This window comes from Strigops habroptila, chromosome 1 (genome assembly GCF_004027225.2).
Source record: "Strigops habroptila isolate Jane chromosome 1, bStrHab1.2.pri, whole genome shotgun sequence".
Lineage (NCBI taxonomy): Eukaryota > Metazoa > Chordata > Aves > Psittaciformes > Psittacidae > Strigops > Strigops habroptila.
The window spans coordinates 134,643,355-134,662,160 of record NC_044277.2 but is presented as its reverse complement, the minus strand read 5'-3'; the positions used below and the strand labels follow the sequence as shown (position 1 = coordinate 134,662,160).

At 35.7% G+C, this 18,806-nt stretch overlaps 1 protein-coding gene across 6 annotated transcripts in view; it reads left to right on the top strand.

Moving 5' to 3' along the window:
* TBC1D5 (TBC1 domain family member 5) overlaps positions 1–18,806 on the top strand; it is a 319,489-nt gene that overhangs the window by 223,351 nt on the left and 77,332 nt on the right. For all 6 annotated transcript variants that reach the window (XM_030478214.1, XM_030478248.2, XM_030478230.2 and 3 more), the window contains one exon: positions 12,911–13,053. In XM_030478214.1, coding sequence (XP_030334074.1) covers positions 12,911–13,053 — 143 coding nt within the window. The remainder of the gene's footprint in view (positions 1–12,910; positions 13,054–18,806) is intronic.

Below are 18,806 nucleotides of genomic sequence, written 5' to 3'. Positions count from 1 at the left end.
CTGCAAAGTAGAAAGCAGATTTTCAGCATGGCAAAGAGCAGAATGCAGCCAGAGAAAACGGTGGTTCTGCTCCCTCTGCAGGGTTATGTCTCCAGCTGCAAGTTCTTCTCTTTCAGAAGCCAGAAGCCAAGTGGTGGGCAGGGGGGGGTCCTGCAGACCCGTTTGGAGAGAACAGTCAGTTCAGCTTTGAGCAGGGCCTTATGCTGCTGCTTTCACCTCCTGGCAGCACCCACTACAGATAAGGGGAAAGCTGAATCAATTGCACAGGCTTAGGGCAGAGTCCAGCACCCACATTGCACACAAATTACCCCTTAGGTCATCCATCTTGTTCTCCATAGCTCCTATGAAAAAAATCCTCACTGGTACTTCCCTTTAACCTCAATGTCTGTTCCCTCTTGTCTATCTCTTCCTTCTTTCCTTCATAGTATTAATTTCTTTCCTTGTTTCCCTCTTTGAATTATTTACCTTCTTTATACCAGCTCCCTCTCCACATATGAATGTCTGTGTGCACAGATGGGGTTTCTAGGACAGTCAGTATATAATTTTCCACAAACACTGTTATTTAAAAACAAACTTGATCATCTCAATCAAAAAGGTAAAAAGGTTTAACTGATTTTTTTTTCAGCCTTAGAACTAGCTCTCCAATAAAAGTTGATATGTCTGATGAGAAGCAGATCCAATCCCTCCCTTTTGCCAATAACTTTATTTGCAGATATATCCCTATTGGTAGTGAGGTGTGCACATCATTCTTGTTGTCTTACATGGACATTTGTAAGCAAATTTTATGCCCAGATGTCAACTAAAATTCTTGTCATTAAATAACAAGTTAAATTTAGTTAAAAATACTACACCTGCTCAGAGTCCTCTATTTTTATTTCTTCACAATTACTTTTATGGTTTTAAATGGTGTATCTGTCTCCTCACAGTATGTGAAAGATCTATACAGATGGAAGACAGTGACTATAAAAGGAAAGCTACTGTTAGGGTAGAGGTGGTCGTATTGAAAAAACAGATGAAAAGTAGCAATTCTTATTGTTGTTCTTAACAGTAGCCTTAATAGTAGTTGAAATTCTACAACACTGTGGGTCTTCTTAAAGTTATGTGCTTCTTAAAAACTTCTTACATAGTGTCATTTTACTGTCAAACTTGATTTATTGCTTCTTCCACTCATGTCCAAAATAGGTAAGCATGCTTTCATCAGTTGTATATACACCATCCCTGTGCAGCAGGATGCTAATTCTTTAGTGCTTCCTACTCCTTTTAATAAGGACTAACTTGTTGATTCCTAACTGTGGACAACTAGTCAAGTTTGGTGTTGTCTTTGATTGCAAACATTTTGATTTTGAGTGACATGCCAATATAAACACATTTGCCTTAGCTGATTTGCAAGAAATGTTAGAGAAGTGGTAAGACTACTGCTGTGCTTTCAGGAGGAAAAAAAGACAGCCTTCCGTTATTAATGAATTTTTTAAAGCTTTTACTCGTGTCTTAGAGATGAATTTTTAGAGATGTGCAGTAACTCTGACCACGGAATGGAAAGGCAAAACAATTAAAATAAGTGTTGTTTCTTAACATATACTTTATGTTTTAAAAAGATGTCTCATAAAAATTGTTGGCTCATGTAGCTGTCAGTTCAGCTGACCAACCTGACAGTAGTGCTGCCCCATGGTCCCTCTGCTTGGAGATATACATTTCAAGCACATGGTAATATGTAACTCATAAGTGTATAAAATCATAATAGAGCATTTCATCACTTCTAAATAAGGGTAAGTACATGCTGCCTGAATGGTTAACCATTGAAAACATTGACTACAAGACATTTGACACTAATTTCACTGGTCAAATCCTCCCGTGAAAGAAGTCTGCCTTGACAAGCCATTCACGAGGTACCTTTTGCAGAGACAGCCTGGCTTGATGGGTCGTCGCGAAGCTACTTGACATTTGTCCCCAATCAGACCGGATGCCACATGAAAAATTTACTCAGGCGCGGGGCTCCCAGGAATAAACATTTCTCTGGTGTTGCTCACCGGGGACTCGGCAAGGTGAGCGGAACTCCAACTTGTCACGGATGCTCTGTTCTGACAAACATAAGTAGATGCTAATGGCTAAATCGTGACAGAATAAAGTCCCACAACCATATGGCTAATTGCCACAACAATATCTTCAGTGTTATTAATCAAGTTTTCATAGTGTGCCATGATAATTGGAATAATTAGAACCAGCATAGGCATTGCTTGCCTCTGCTACACATACTGCAGACAGGGACCTGCAGGAACAACCGCAATTGCACTTTCTGTGCAGCATTGTTTAGTGCTTTCCTTTCCAGCAAATACTGTGGTTAATTAATGAATTAGCTGTTTGCCACCAGAGTATTTTATTGCTAGCAGGGCTTCTGCAGGGGCACATAGGTAGCTAAATGAGACCACTAAGCCCTTGTGCGTTTGAAAAGATGAGGTATTCCCGTAAGGCTGCTGCTACACAACACAACACAACACAAAACTTCACCAGTTTGTTTCACAAAAGTTGGAGTTCCTGTTCTTGTAACTAATATGTAAAACAACTTTTTTAAAGGATATACAGAAGGGATAAAACAACTTCAAAGTGTGCAATTTTTTGCTTAACAGTTTAAATGAAAGCAAGACTCTGGATAACAATGGTGCAATTAACTTGGCAGGCAAAAGAAGTTAACTCTTTATTTGCCTTACCCTGCTTGATAATGGAATTGGGCTTTTAACTTACATTCTGCCTTTGAACTCAAGTTATAAATAAAGTGGTGATTCTAACACAGTTATTTACACTAAGCAGCTAAATTATCATTTTGTGTGCTACCTGTTACAGCAGCCTCACTTGATTCTTATATTTATGTTATATATGACAGCAGGGAGGAAACGCTTGTGTTTCCTCGGTGCACGCATCCGCATGTAGTTGACTGGTCACTAAAACTGGCAGATTGATGATGATGACTCCCTTCACTGGATGTATGAAGGCATTTAGCCAGACTAATAGATTGAAATGGACTGCTGCATGTATGGCCTCTGAACAGCTTCTTAATTTAGTTCTAGAGTGTACAATAGATGTAATATTGAATTCAGTGATGATATAAATCTTCTCTCCTCATTTAAAAAAAATAAATTTATTTTCTGGTGTGTGGAGAGCCATGAAGAGATTTTGAAATGTTATATACTTAATTATAAAGAGGTTTTCAGAAATAGGCCCTGGATCCAGGTGGTAGGTAGGAATTCTGTCCATTTTAGGTTTACTGTTGTTTAATTTTGACTCGCAAGGGGAAACCACCTAGTGGGTTTTTCAATCTGTTTTGGTGTCCTATTATCTCTACACATTTTTCTTGCCAATTCATTGGCAAGGAATTTATTTATCTGTGGTGGTCTAGTTTTACTTGTGTTCATATTCAGCACAATTAATAGGAATTTTCCAAATACTAAAATAGGGCTTCTGCAAAAGGTGTGTATAGTAAGATTTTGTTGATGTTAATAACGTCTTTATTACTGGTGCCTGTTTTATTCTGAGCACGGCTGCCAAATAGCTTAATAAGGTTTTTTGTTTTCTTCATATCAAAGTATCACAGTTTCAATTTCTTATGCTTTAAGCCCAACTAAAAGATTATCGCTTTGTAAAGGCTATGTCCTTTTACTTCAGATATGTTTGATGTATATTTATGCAGTTTTATGAGATAAAGGAGGCAATCTGATATATAATTTAATTAGCTTAAAGTTACCATTTTACTTTATAATGCATATTCTTGGATATATTGCCATCCTTAATTTTACTGTGAAAACCCGAAACTGTCTTCGATATCAAATGGATTCTCTTTAACACCAAAAAACACCTGTGGTGGAGAAATAGGATTAGAAAGAAAAAAAAGACTAACCTAGCAGTACAGTCACAGAAGGCATGTTGCCTTGTTGGTTTGAATACGGTGTGTTTTCCAGTAGCAATTCTATTGCTGGACATAGGCAGATAGCTTTTGAAGAATTAAAAAGAAAAAAAAGTTGAATCTGAAATTTTTAATATGTTTTATTTAGCATACCAGAAAAAAAAAATTGTTTTAACATTTCAATACAAAGATAGTAAATGTAGATTTTTTTATGGACAGAAAAGGCATTTTAGTTAATTATCATAGGGAAGTCTCTAAGATAGAATATAAACTTAATAATGTTTTATCAGTACTTATTTGTTTACTTTAGAGCTGTTACCAAAATTCTCTCTTTTCATTTTATTTTGACATGCATGTCTTTTTGATTAAGTCTTGTCCAAGTGGATTCTACACAGAAATGTAGTAACTCTATAGAAGATATAACAATAAGGGATAGTAAAATGTTATAAATTCCTCTTTTAAAGAGAGATTGTACAAAAAGATAATTTTATCTTTTAAACCTACTGCGTGTATCTTGAATCAATGGATAAAGCTATTAGCAAATTTATTTTATCATCTTAAGAACTGTGCTTTAATTGCAACACTGAGAGTTGTTTTTCTAATATAATTTCTCCACTTTAAAACCAAATTTAATCATTGCCGTTTAAAGATGGAAAAGTTGGGGGGGTGGAGTTCCTAATTGCTAATAGCTGATATCAGTAGGAACTTCACTAATTTAGAAGTGCCTCTTTTGTTTCAATAGGTTTATTGCAGCAAACAGTGTTTAAAATCATTCACCTGTAATTATTTTTGTTAAAAAAAGAAAATGTTTTTGCTACTCTGCAGTGATTTTCAAAACAAAATGCACATTCATCATCAGTATTTAGGACTGTAGATTTTAATTACATAGAGGCAAAGAGCGGTAAGAATTTAGTAGGCACACCTTCAAGTTCTTACGTTTTTCTCTTATGAGTGTAGGTATTGGTCATTAAATTAGGGGTTTAGATATGTATCAGAGATGAAGTCTCATACTCCTTGCACTTAAGGGGTGCTTATCATTGACTTCAAAGTTTTCTTTCCACTAAAATGTAGCAGTCCCCTCTGGTTCTTCTGTGTTCATCACTATAATTGTATCACACTGAACCTTGGTTTTTAAATCTGAGTATTGCCTGAGATGTTGAAATTTAATTGTTTTGCAGAAACACAGCAATATTCTTCAGTCATTTTCCTTTGAATAAAAGCATAGTTTAGGCCAGATAATTTCTAAATGAGTCATGATATAACAGTTGGACCCTTCGCATTGTTACGTCTGTATTTTGACCAACATTTAAAAAACGGATGCCTCGGCCTTGATCTGTAATACTTTTTGTCAGCTTAAAGCACCTTTTTTAAAAATCTTGACAGATGTCTCGAACTTCTGTCCCTTAAAAGATTCAGTGGTGGCTGAAACTATGTTAGGTATTTCATTATGATTGTTCTTTCTGTAGGTAACTACTGGAGTACAAGAGTTTTATCCACCCTTCACAGTAATCAGTGGTCAGTAAATTATTATAGTCCAGTGATCAGATAGTGTATTTAGTGCAAACACAGGCTAGCAATGTCAATACAGTTCTTGTAATAGCTGTTAATTACTAAGTCTTTATAGAGTGTTGTGAGATACTAAAAGTATTTAAACTTTTAATATTAAGGAGGAATGGAAAGGAAACTGAACAGTGTACTTTTCTCCCACTGCAAAGAGTTTCTTTAAATTAAATACTACACTCAGTGCAAGTCTGATCACTTAAGAGTTACATCACAATATAAATTTCCACCTAAAGGTCCAGTTTTTCTCATCTTTTCTGCTGAAAATATGGAAAACTTGTTTCTGTTTTCTCTTCTAAACACGTTCAAGTTCTTCACCCTGTTTTTGAAGTTTTTAGTGTTATGGAAAAGCCAATTGCACGCTGCCTCTGATACTTACCAAATCCATTTTCAAATGAGTTAAACAAACAGACTCATTCGGGAGGGGGTTTTTTAATCTTTCCTATTCTGCTTACAGTCCTGTAGTATCTAAAAACCAAAATAGCCTCTGAAAATGTTAGAGGGATGAAGTGGAAAGGGGAAGCATCTGTAATTTAACCAAGCCAGTACAGCAAGCTAAAACTGATAGAGATCAGCACTGATAATGAAAACATTCATTGTGTCTTACAGTATATTAGTCCATAATTACTGTTACAAATAAACTTAGATTCAAGCTTTTCCAGAAATGGACTATTGCAAAATCAGAACAGTAACCCAAGATTATACAGGTTTATAAGTTTAATTATTCTGAATGCCTGCTTTTATTGGACTTTATCAAATAATCACTGTATCAGATCCAGTCGTACATGATAGCGCTCCAAGAATTTTGTAATAACATCTGAATGTTACAGATTTGAGTATGGAAAACCATCACATCTTCGGGCCATTTTCTCCAGTGGTTTTATTGTAGAACATTTCTAAAAATATTAAACATTACTGCTATGAAGATGCAATGGCACCTTCTTCATTAAGCACATTCCTGCAAGTGAGTATATTACAATTGGTCTGGCTTAAGACAGCAGTAAATGCTTTTTGCAAAGGGTAGGTTACAGTAAGGAGGGGGAGGTAATTATTAGGAATCCATTTTTTTTATAAAGAAAAACCTTCTTTAATAAGGAAATGCATAGAGTCTTCCAAAAATGGAGAGAATTTTTTCTTAAAGGCAAAACTAAGTTATCTTTGCCAGTAATCTTACAGAAACCAAATGGGAAAGGAAATAATCCACATAACAATTAGCTGCTGATGTCATTTATTTGTAAAAATAAAATTAAAAGTATTTATTTTAAAGAGATTGCTAGTCTGTGTTTGATAAGGTAATTACTATAAAAAATTGTTAGGATTTGTAGAGCAGCGGGAAGTTTCAGTAGGACAAATGAAAACCTTTTTTCCCAGTGGAAAGAAGCCAACAAAGTAAACTATGTACAGTAGTCTTGTTTATCGCTTAGCCTAAATTTGAGTAGATTTATATTAGTAAGGAGTATTTATTATCATTATTATTTGATTTTAAATACTTCTTTTCTGATGGGAAAATCTATGGTAGAGTTTGAAACCCATATGGTCCGTAATGTAAATGTGCAGTTTCATTTTTGTTTGAGTTGTTTTCAAACACCATCATTTTTATCTTTGCATAAGGCCCCAGTATCTAAGCTGTGGAACAGAAAGTCTGTGGATCTTATCATAGGTTTTAAAGTTGAGGGGGTTTTAATATAACTGTTGAAACCCCTCAATTAATGGATGTGACCACAAACCAAACGGAATTTGAACAAGAAAAAATGAAAAACCAATAGCCTTGTATCCTCCCCCCCAGCAGTAGAGCCAGTAGAGCTTCGTGCAGCCAGTACAGGAGAAACTGGATGAAATGAACAACCTGCATGGGAGTGCAGGACAGGACAGTCCCACCTAGGTCACGGTCACGCCAAAGCATGTATGTCATTTTCTGGCAGAATAGTAGTCCACATGAAAACCTGAAATTACTTAAATGGATAAGGCAGGTGTATGCGCACACCTAAGTAGAATCTTTTTTATATACTTTCTGTTATCTCGGAGTCTAAGGAGAAGCCGAATGATTTGTTAGATGCTGACAGACACTTCCTCCTTATCACAGACACTTTTGTACAATCAGCATACACTGCTGAGGACGATGTGGTAGAAATCTATAATATTTAAATGTTTTACAGCCTAAGGAAAATCTGATCATCTTGTCTGCCTTCTCAAATGACAAAGGCCACATAATTTTATCTAATAGATCCAGAATTAACATTTGAATTTATGGTTGAAGTAAACACATCTTCTAGCAAGATGTCTGTTTTCATTCCCTTCACAAGTTAAGTAGATTAAGGCAAAAAATGGAACATATGCTGTAACAATATCTCACTGTATATCCTTTATGTGTGGTGTGCATATGAGGGTATGCTGTGTGTAAAATTCTCAACATTTAGATTGAACACATCAGAGGTTTCTATAAATCCCTGAAAATCTGGAAAGCTTCCCACATAACTTCTACCAGTTTTTTGGCTTTATTGGGATTTCACATGCTTCTTTCTGTTCTGACAAAAAACCTGGATTTTAATAAGGTTTTGTTTACTTTAGAAATGTCATTTTCTTGATTGTTACACTTCGCTTTTTTTGCTTTTCTTCTCATCTGTGATCATTAAGTTTCTCATGCACCATGAGCAGTACTGCCCTTCCACAAGACCCTTGTAGAAGAATGGCTGAAAGAACAATTTGTGTTTATATTTTGGGCATGTTTCCTTCTCTATATTGTATCATTTGAAGGTTTTGTTAATCTCTTTGGAACATTCAGTACAAAATCCCTGAACTGTATAAAGCCACAAGAGCTTTAATAAAACCAAGCTTTATGAAGAAAGGAGACACAACACTGGAGAAATGGACTGTGTAACAGGTCTAAGCTGAAATGTTGCTTAAGCTTGTCTTGATTGGTCTCCTTCATGTGATTAAAAGAAAGTAAACTACTTTACAAATCCTCTGACTAAACTTGTGTGTCTCCTCTCTGACTGCCTCTGGCAACTACCTAATCTGGGAGAGTTTCTGGTGTCAGATGTCTTCTTTTGAGGATGCTTTTGCTGTGCATTTACAGTTATCTCTGCTCGCTCTTCTCATCCATGTGAGTGTTGACAAGTGCTACTGTTGGAGCAGTAGTCCCCATGTTAGCCCTGCCTGCTGCTCGGTACCTCTGCAGAAGGACAGCCACAGAGATATGCAGCCTTCTTCAGCTGCAGCCCACCCGGTATCCTTGGGTTGGAAACACCAATGTCTGAAATGGTAGTGCAGGCATCACTTCTGCCCAGAGTAGTGCTTACTGGCAGGTCTTGAACTATATTATCTTCCATATAGCTTTAAGTTCTTTGGCAAGTGTTACACAAATGTCACTGCTCATCATTTTTCTGTATCTTATTTTTGAACAAGCAGATCACAGGTCAAGTCTGTCTACCCTTTCTCCTAAATTATTGACCATGACTTTACATAGTAAATTGCACTGGCTACAAATATTTGCTTAAACATAATTCATGACAGAGTTTAAAGAGACAGAGCTTACATATCATTTTCTCAGTCAGTAAACAACTGATGTTAATTTTGGCATTTCTCAGTTTCCAAGTGCTCAGTTTTGATAAGATGGTGTTCCTTTCAATAGTTACAGTCTATTTAAATAATTTTCTTTTTTAAAAAGAAAAAAACCAAACCCAGCAAAAACCAACAGCAAAACTTGCACTGAAAATTAAATTACATCATGCAAAATCCTCCTGACCCTCCCTTTCTTTGGAAGACTCCCACTAGTGAGTCTTGCAAACATTGGAGACTAGATGAACAGCCTCCCCCACATCACATCCAAGTGTCACCAACTGGTGCAGGTGGATGATAGGCACCTTTGCTATTTCCCACACAGGAAGAAGGGTACAGCCAGGGTGAAGTTTGGGATGGCAGATGCATCACTGGTTGGTGGCAAGATTTAGGAAGAAACAGAACATACTCTGTGGAAATCTGCACTCTGCTGTGTTTAGGTCAACCAAAGAATTATCAAAAATTTCAGAGACCTTGTTGTTTTGATTCTCGATCTTCTTAATGAAATGCTTAGGGAAGCATGAGCAGAATTTTTTTAACATTATTCTAATTAATAGTATCAATGAAAAAAAAAAAAACAATCCTTGAGAAGATGCTTGGGGTGGATATGTTACCGAAGATTAAGCTTAGTGAAAGTATAAATGGCTGAAAACAAGCCCTTACAGTAGAATTTCTAAGCAGCTGGTTGACAAACTGTAGGTCCTAGGTTTAGTCATTTAGAAGTATCTTCAGAGTCATGCTTTCCCTTTCTTGGTGTTATAGCTTTTCTTATTCTTGCTGATTTCGTTGTGTTGGTTCATCCTCATAAGCACTCATAAACGGTTTGTATCACCACATCTGTAACTATTTCTCAGGCTTATTTAATGTTTTTAAAGGAATTCTCTGCCTCACAAGAAGACAGAGAAGATAGATAACTGGCTAAATATATGTAACACATAACAAGTTAATTTTATTGATGCTTGGAGAATTGTCCTGTAAACCTTAGTCAAAAATGGTTGTGGTTTTACTTAAAACTGGTAAGGCTGGATCATTGCCTTATTAAATGGTTTTACTAGAGCAGTTTTCTCCTGCGTTCCCTCTATTGTAAGGTCATTAATGAATCATTATCTATTGCTAGCAATTACTGATCTCTTGAGAATATTGGTTTAATTATATAGGAATCACGAGTGGAAGATACAGTTACATATTCTGCAATGTATGTAGTATCTTGGTGTATTATGGCTTTAAAGAATGTGTATTCCTTCTTTTTTGTAGATTTTAATTGCTAAGTGTGCCTGGTAAAATATGAATTACTGTATTACTGCATTACTGCATGTGATAAAAGGTATACTATTGTAAGCCTTGCAGTCTGCAGGTGTAACAGATGTAAGGCAAGATTAACAGGACAGAACAATAATTAAACCACAGACAGCCATCTCAAAAAAAAAAAAAAAAAAGAAAAAAGGTGTATCATGTCCAATGCAGTTATTAAATGTGTCTTAAATTCTCTGCAAATATTTGTAAAAGCAATAAAAACATGTTAGTTTGAAAGACAGCTTTTCAGCATGGACACCTAGTTTACGGAATTAAGATCCCTTTTTATGAATATAAAAGCTGAGTGAAGTCCTGCCATATGGCAGCAAGGCAATAGGGTCCTCGGTTTATAGATGCTATGAGCTAAATGCTGCTGAAGAAAGTAAGAGAGCAGTTAGTGGATAGGCATTTACAACAGTATGAATTGTTGACTCCCTTTAAGACAGGAAGGTTCAAATAATTAATGGTAATATTATGGTTGCAAAAGGAAGTCCAGTTGTTCTTCAGAATTCTACATCTGTGAAACATGATACCTCTGGGGACTGAGGTTTAATTTTCCCAGTAGAAAATATAAAAGCAGGAGAAAAAAAGGAATGACTTTTGCTTGAGCAGAATAAACCCGCATCTACAAACGATTAACACTGCATAATGAAGTAGTAAAGGAGCAAAAGAGATTTCTAATAAAAGACTAATAACAAATCCCATTACACCGTGGTGTATTTTTTCCCTTGAAGTGTATTAGACTTTTAGCAAGGCTTCTGAATGAGATTTGGGTAGTTGCAAGCAAAGTCAGCTCAAATGCTTCAAGCTTAGCTGAAATTTCTTGCCTAACAGTTTGTGTAACTTGAAAGTTGCGGTTTTACAGGTGGGAGGGGTTGTTAATGCAAGTAATAGGCTTCACGCAGAGTTTCGGTAGTGTTTGTGTCACCATGGGATAATAGTCTCCTGTAGGCTAGGCACTGTAGGGTAATGTGCCGCTATATGGTAAAATCGCTTAGATAGATAGAACAGACATGGTATTAAAATGCACTAGCTAGGCCTTGCTTTTGTGTTAACAGTTCTTCTGACTTCTCTTTCTGAGGCCTGAAAATAAGTCCTCGTAGGAAAGGGGGTTGGTCAGAGAGGGGAATACAGAGTTTGTGTTTTGTCATTGCGAATATTGTGACTTTTTTAATTACTATGCCTGTCAAAATCATATATTTTCACTTTTAAAAGAGAGCATTTCTTGCAAGGGAAAAAAAATCTGCGTAGTCATCTCTAAATCTGAACATGGATGTTTTTGTGGATTACAAATGTGGTTCCAGTGGAAGGGGAGATAAAAGTTCAGTGAACAAAACCTTGACTCGCAATACAGTCTATTTAAATTTCTTTTATGACAGTCTTTTTGTACAGATTGTTTCTATCTTTAAAGCTTGTGCTCAACTGACTTACTGGAATTCATTTGTCTAGAGATGAACTTTTATTACTGGAATCAGGAAGAAAAACCCAGATGCCTAAAGCCAACAATGGGTTCTGGGACAAAAGTGGTTAAACATGAATTCTTAGAAGTGAAACTAATCTTGATGAAATTTCTAGTTGCCTTTTTAGAAATTCTTCTGAGTTTTAAAGAATGACTTAATTTGCTTAGCAGAAATTTGCAATCAATCTTTTCTTGCCACTGAATAAACAGATTCCACATGCGTAGTAATTTGCATATCCCAGCTAAAAATGTAATTCATTATTTTTAAGTCCATTTCATAATAACTATTTCAGGATTAATGTTACTAACTATTCTTTTGCTCTTTCAAATGTGACCTTAGATAATCCTGCCTAAAAAGGTACAAAGCTAGCAGGTCTGTTCTGGAATAGGGAAGTTTCTTTCCTGAGTTCAGCAAGTAAGTCAGTGTAAGAGCCAGAACGGGAAAAAAGAAATCTTGAGGAATAATTTTTTTCTACTGTCTCAAGCTTCCAGACCAAAAAAAAAAATGCATTTAATAAGACAGATTTTCATATTTTACTAGGTATGAAAACAGCACAGATATGTACAGGAATGAACTGTATAGTCTACAAGCAGATTATCACTAAATCTGGTAAAGATTTAGATTAGGTTTAATCAAAGTAGCATCCATAGTGTATTTTACATGGAGCTGCAAACACGGTCATCAATAACAGGGAGGAAGCCTCTTGAAAATAAGTGTGACCCAGTCCTTTTTAACTGCTGGTTGGTATCTGCCACTGAACTGCCTTTCACTTGACTGGGCTTTTCAGGGCTTCTCATAAACCACTAGCTTCCCCCTCCCCTTTTTGCTGTTCCAGGCTATTCTTGCATAACATTTTCACTATCAGATTAAATGCTTAAAAATATGGTAGATAGGATTGATATGTTTTGTCCTTTACGGTTCATCCACATAACAATATTAGTCAGTTAAACTTCTACAGTCTGTAAGGTATCAATAGATGTAGTAACATTTCCACAAATACAATAAGTGGTTATCACAGATCTTCGCATTTGCAAAATTTTCTGGTAGAATGTTTCAGATTGTACCCTGGGATATGTATCCTGACTTTACCATACTTGGCAAGACAGAGAAATACAAATCACCTCTTTTCCTGGTTTTTTTTCAGGCGATGGGTGAGGCTCCTGTTTGGACGTGAATTCCCACTTCAGGACCTTCTGGTTGTCTGGGACGCTCTATTCGCTGACAGTATCACCCTGAATTTAGTTGACTACATTTTTGTAGCCATGTTGTTATACATTAGAGATGCGTGTAAGTATGAGAAATCTTTCGATCTTCTAAAAAAATGCAAACCTATTTTTTCAAAGAAAAAGAGAATTTAAGAAATGCTGCATTTCATTGTGACTTTTTTAACATACTGAAAATTGTTCCAAATGCTAGGAAAGGAGCCGTTTATTATCAGATGCGGTCTGCTGTATTTATGAAACAAATTGTATCTTAGAGTTAAATGCGCGTTTGTTTTCTGAGTAGTTCTGTGTTTTTATATAGAGTTGCAGATTTTATGTGCAGTAAGTGATACAGGTATGTATAGAGCTCCACCTTCTGACCAAGCTGATGAATTGAGTGAAGCCTCCCTTTGACAGTGGAAATATTTGTATCCAGTTCTGCTGTGAGAAATGTGAAAATGCACAAGACAATGAGTCATAATTTTCGAAGGTATATCTCGAAGTAAATGTAAATGCAGAGATAAGTAAGGATTACAGAATATGTTTATTCTATACAAAAGTGGCATCTTTAAAAAGTTATCATTTAATATTATTTTAGTATGCCTGAAATATGTGAATTTTTACCGGTGAGCGACGACCAGTAAATACGTTAAGATGGGACAAACAAGAAACCACAAAAATGTGAAAAAGCTTATATAATTGTGAATGGGAGAAGGAAGATCTGCAGTGATTGAGACATTTATTTCTGTTGCACCATATTTTTCAGAAAATTCTGTATACAACTTTGCTGCAACAAAGAGTGCATTTTGCAGCAAGATGCATGTCTGTCATTAAATACATGAATTCAGTAGCATGCTGTTCAGAGTTAAAGATATACAATCTGTAAGCTTTAGGTTATAACAAGGTCACATATTTGACACAATTTTGTATTCTAGGACGCATGAAGTTTTCAACATCTGTGGTTCCTGTTTTAGGGCCCAATCTTGAAAATATAACATGAATGTACTTTACACGTACTGTTGTTCCACTGCTTGCCTTCATGTGGTTTTTTTAATTACTTTTAAATAAACATGCATCATATAGAGCTGCCTTGCATCCCTCTCAAAGAAGTGGACATTTAATTCAGTTTAGAGGTTTCAAAATTAATGCTGCTGTTTCAGGATGATCTGATTCCAGGTCATTATGTTCTACAATCGAAATGTAGCTTGTTTATGTGCAGTAAACTGAAATAATTTTAAAAATTTTGGAATACATAGGTAGTGCACATGCATGTAAAAATGTTTCTTAGCATCAGTGTTTTATTTTGTGTCATCATTTTCCTTTCAGAAGAAAAACCAAACTTTAGAACTGTGTAAGCACCCTCTATCTTTTTGGGAGGGAATGTTGTTCTGGGTTTCTTTTCTTTTGCTTTGTGGTGCTCATGTAAAACTATCAGTATAAGGTAACTGAAAATGTGAGCTAAAAATGTGTTCTAGGCATCTGGGCATCTGTATGAAATCAGTCTCTTTTCTCTGAAATCCCCAGGCTTAGTAAATGGAGTAGTAAATAGCTTTAAAGTGGAGTACATTTGCCCAAATGAGATGCAAAGACATCTCATCAGGACGACTAATACTTACACTATACTGTAATTGTAATATGTATAATGTTTCTGTAATAACTAACTTTTTGTTCTATCATTGGACCTAGTTAGTTACTCTAAGCATAATAGAATGGTGAAACAAAATACCCAGTCATAAATACTGTAAAGTTGAATATATTTTCAATGTCAAACTCACGCTATAGCAACTCCCACAGTTCTTGCTTTGATACAAGAAAGCTTTTCTTATATATCTGAAATAGAAAAGTTCTCAGTTTTTCCTCATTTTTTTCATTGATGATAATATTTGAGCTTTAAATGGAGTTCAGAGTTTTTTGATAATATTTTTTAAAACATTTTCTAATAAATTAAGTTTCTAAAAGCTTCTCTTTATTTGCTGAATGGAAATGTTAGCTCAAAACATGCAATGATGTTAAATAAATCATCTGGAAATTTTCAGTTTAAAAACTTTGAAACGGTAGGAATAATAATAGAGCTTCTAACATACTATGTTCTAAAAATGTCAAATATAAGCAAGGATAATAATACAGTACTGAAAGTATTTGGAACTTTAAATTTTTCAGATTCTTTTATACCAACACATTTGGGGATCAGGGAGAAGTTGCTGGCTTAGGAATTGATGGATTTTTTTCTGTGTTCTGTTATATGTTCTCAAGGACATGATTTTTAAGAAGTATTACTTCTGCTATATTTTTCATTTTATTTTTATTTTAGTTTTTTAATCCTGTTACTCAGATGATATATTATTCAAAGAGAAGGAAGCATTTAGATGATTTATTATTGTTTATACATTTTAGAGATTACAGATACATAATCATGTATATAGCTATTCTTGAAACTGTTCTGATCAGTTTTACATCTGTATCCAAGCAGAGCTTTATTCATGGAGTGATAATCCTCACAAGCCAAGTGTGGGGTTGTATACCAAAGTATCTGTGAGTTTTAATAAATTATCTTATGGGTTTCCTTGGAAAAAATCATGTAAAACATCCTTTTTTAATATTTCGAATCAGAAGCATGAATATGTTAGTTCTTCTTCACCGACATGGATGTATATGCAATTGCTGATGAAATCAGAATAGAGGAGAGGGTGCAGTGTAAAAATACATGTATTTTATATACTTCCCTTTCCTTCAAGGACAGAAATGAAAAAACCTGGAAGACCTGTGAAACTAATGTCACTAGTGCACCAGGAGCTAATTTTGGCTGATTGGTGTTCAAATAAGTTTATTTTTATTGTGTTCCCACTTGAAGAATAGCTATATTCATAATAGAAGTTGGATCCAGATGTGACTCTTACCAAGCCAATTAGTGAAGGAAAAGTACAGGTACAGAAGCACCAAGCTTATTACAAGGCAGCTGGCCCCAGAATTCACCATTGAATTTCACCACCATACAGCTACTGCTGAGAGTAGATAAATCTGTATTGCACAGAATCTCCTTCCAGAAACTTTTTTTCCTATGGTCGATTCTTACAAATCCTTTTAAATCAGATACACATATTCAGAGAAGGGGTCTTTGGTTTGTTTTACTGCTATTTTCTCTGTAATTTTTAAGAAAACTGCCACTCTGTTGGATGATATTATACATTTTGTTTTGAAGATACAAGAATCATGGAATGGTTTGGGTTGGAAGTCCAATCTAGTCCAATCCCGTGCCATGGGCAGCGACATTTCACTAGATGGCTCAAAGCCCCATCCAACCTGACCTTGAACACTTCGAGGGATGAAACATCCACAACTTCTCTGGGCAACCTCTTCCAGTGCCTGACCACCCTCACCTTAAAGAATTTTTCCTTATGTCCAATCCAAATCTTCCTCTTTTAGTTTAAAACCATTACCCCTTGTCTTATCACAACAGGGTCTACTAAAATGTTTCTCCCCATCTTTCTTATAAGCCCCTTTTAAGTAATGAAAGGCCGCAATAAGGTCTCCCCAGAGCCTTCTCTTCTCCCAGCTGAACAACCTCAACTGTCTCAGCCTTTCCTCACAGGAGAGGTGCTCCATCCCTCTGATCGTTTTTGTGGCTTCTGGACTCGCTCCAACAGGTATATGTCCTTCTTATGCTGGAGGCCCCAGAGCTGAACACAGTACTGCGTGTGGGGTATCACGAGAGCAGAGAAGAGGGGCAGAATCACCTCCCTGGACCTGCTGGGTATGCTCCTTTTCATGCAGCCCAGGCTATTGTTGGCTTTCTGGGATGCAGCACACACTGCCAGCTCATGGGCAGCATACAGATCACTCTGAAACAAAGGGTACCAAGAGGTGTTAGCAAAGAGATCCCTTTAACCCAAGGTTCCCCAGCAAATAGAGCACCGGCAATGATGTCCTTTTCTGTAAAGATTTCTATGGGAAAAGGGGCCAGCTGAAAATGTGGGGAAAACCCTAAAGATGACATAAATTTAAAAGTCAGCAAGCCTTCGTCGTTAAAGAGTAAAGGTTTTTTAACTTTCTTTGGATAGTAAAGTTTCATTTCTAAATTTAACTTTTAGGAATTCGAGGGGACAAAGGTCATTGCCCAACAGTTTGATTCCCCCCTCCTCCATTATTTAATTGCTTCAGTATTATACATTTCAAAATATTAATAATTAGGGTAAATGTCTTGTGGTTGAAAATACATTTCTTTTGTCAGAAGTCAGGTGTGCACCGCTAAAGTAAATTAGCTTTTTTAATATTTACTTTTCTTTATATCTGTGAGACAGTAAGGAACTCTTCCAGGAAAAATAAAGAAATTATAATTTTAATCCATTTTACATTGCAGAATAAAGCAGTTATTGATCTGTTTGAAATAGAAATGCATTGGTCTTATTACCTGTCATTTATAAAAATATTTAGAATTTGCTATCAATTTTCAGTATTTTTATTTGCTTTGGTCAAAAGTCATCATGGTCATAACTGCAGTACAGTATCTTAAATTTGATTTACATATAAGAATTTGATTGGGTATGTACTGTGTGGTGCACAGTATTATACTCCTCTGAAAGAACTCTGATGGAGACCATTGTATTGTGTTCATTATGCCAGCTTTGTGACTTCAAGAAGAAAAAACACGTACCTGGATATGAACAAGAAAAACAAAGGGTAGGGGAAAGAACAGGCAGAACAGATAAAGAATGAGTAGGATAAGTGAGTGCTTTACAAATGAAAGCAGATGTATGAAATTACAAGCTGTCGGATCAGCAACGGAAATGAAGATGATAAAGTGGTTCCCTACACAGATTATAATTATTCATTTTGCCCAGTCCTGCATCTTTTCCCCATAATCCTCTTGTTGAGGGAAAAAAAGGTACAGGAGGATATGAGGCTTATTCACATGAAAGAAAAAAGTAAAACGTTTAAATCTTTCTGTCCCACAAAACAGTCCTTTATATCGCCTTTTATTGATTCAAAATAATTTTGTATTTGGAGTGATCCTTTCTGGTGGAGAGGCCTGATTAATTGAAAGTGTTTGCTACTACAGCTGAAGTTATCAGAATAGTAAAGGTTGTTCAAAATTTATTTACAATTGCTATTGTTGGAGGCTGCCTTTACGTTGCAGAGTGCAAGCATCATTAGCAGACATTGCTTTGACAGCTGTGGCAGATGGATTGCCTGGATTTAGATGGTGCAAAAGAAATGAAGTAGCTTACATAGACCTGCCTGAAAAGATTTCTTTAATAATCGCACTCATAATTAGATTGATTTGGGAAAAAAAAAGAAGAAGAAAAAAAAGGAAGACAATGACAAGCAAGAACCATAGAGTATACTTACATAGATTCAGACAAATCAAGTAGAACTACGGCTAAATTATAAACTTTAGCAAACACATGCTGAAATTTCCTAAATAAGAAAAAAATCTAGTGTATGTAATGTAAGTTAATGGTATATTACACTTTAAATATTTATGAAATTCAAATCTAGCCTTTTTCCTGAACATTTCCTGGATAGTTTCTGACTTACAAGCAAGGAGTTGTTGACTTTATTTTACATATGTGTGTATACATGTATGTGGGCATGTATACATATATGTACATAAGAACAACATAAAAGATATTGTGGCAAAGAATCACCAGTGAAAGAAAGATATCATAAAAGCAGGACCAAAGGTAAAATTTATCTCAGATGAGTGTTCAAAAAGTCAGTGTCCATTTCAGAGTGTAGTACTGGTTCTTCAAGTTCCACTGACTTTATTGGCCTGACCTCTGCTGACTCAGGCAGGCTTTGGGTGCACAGCTACAAAGATCTAAATTTAGGCATCTAAAT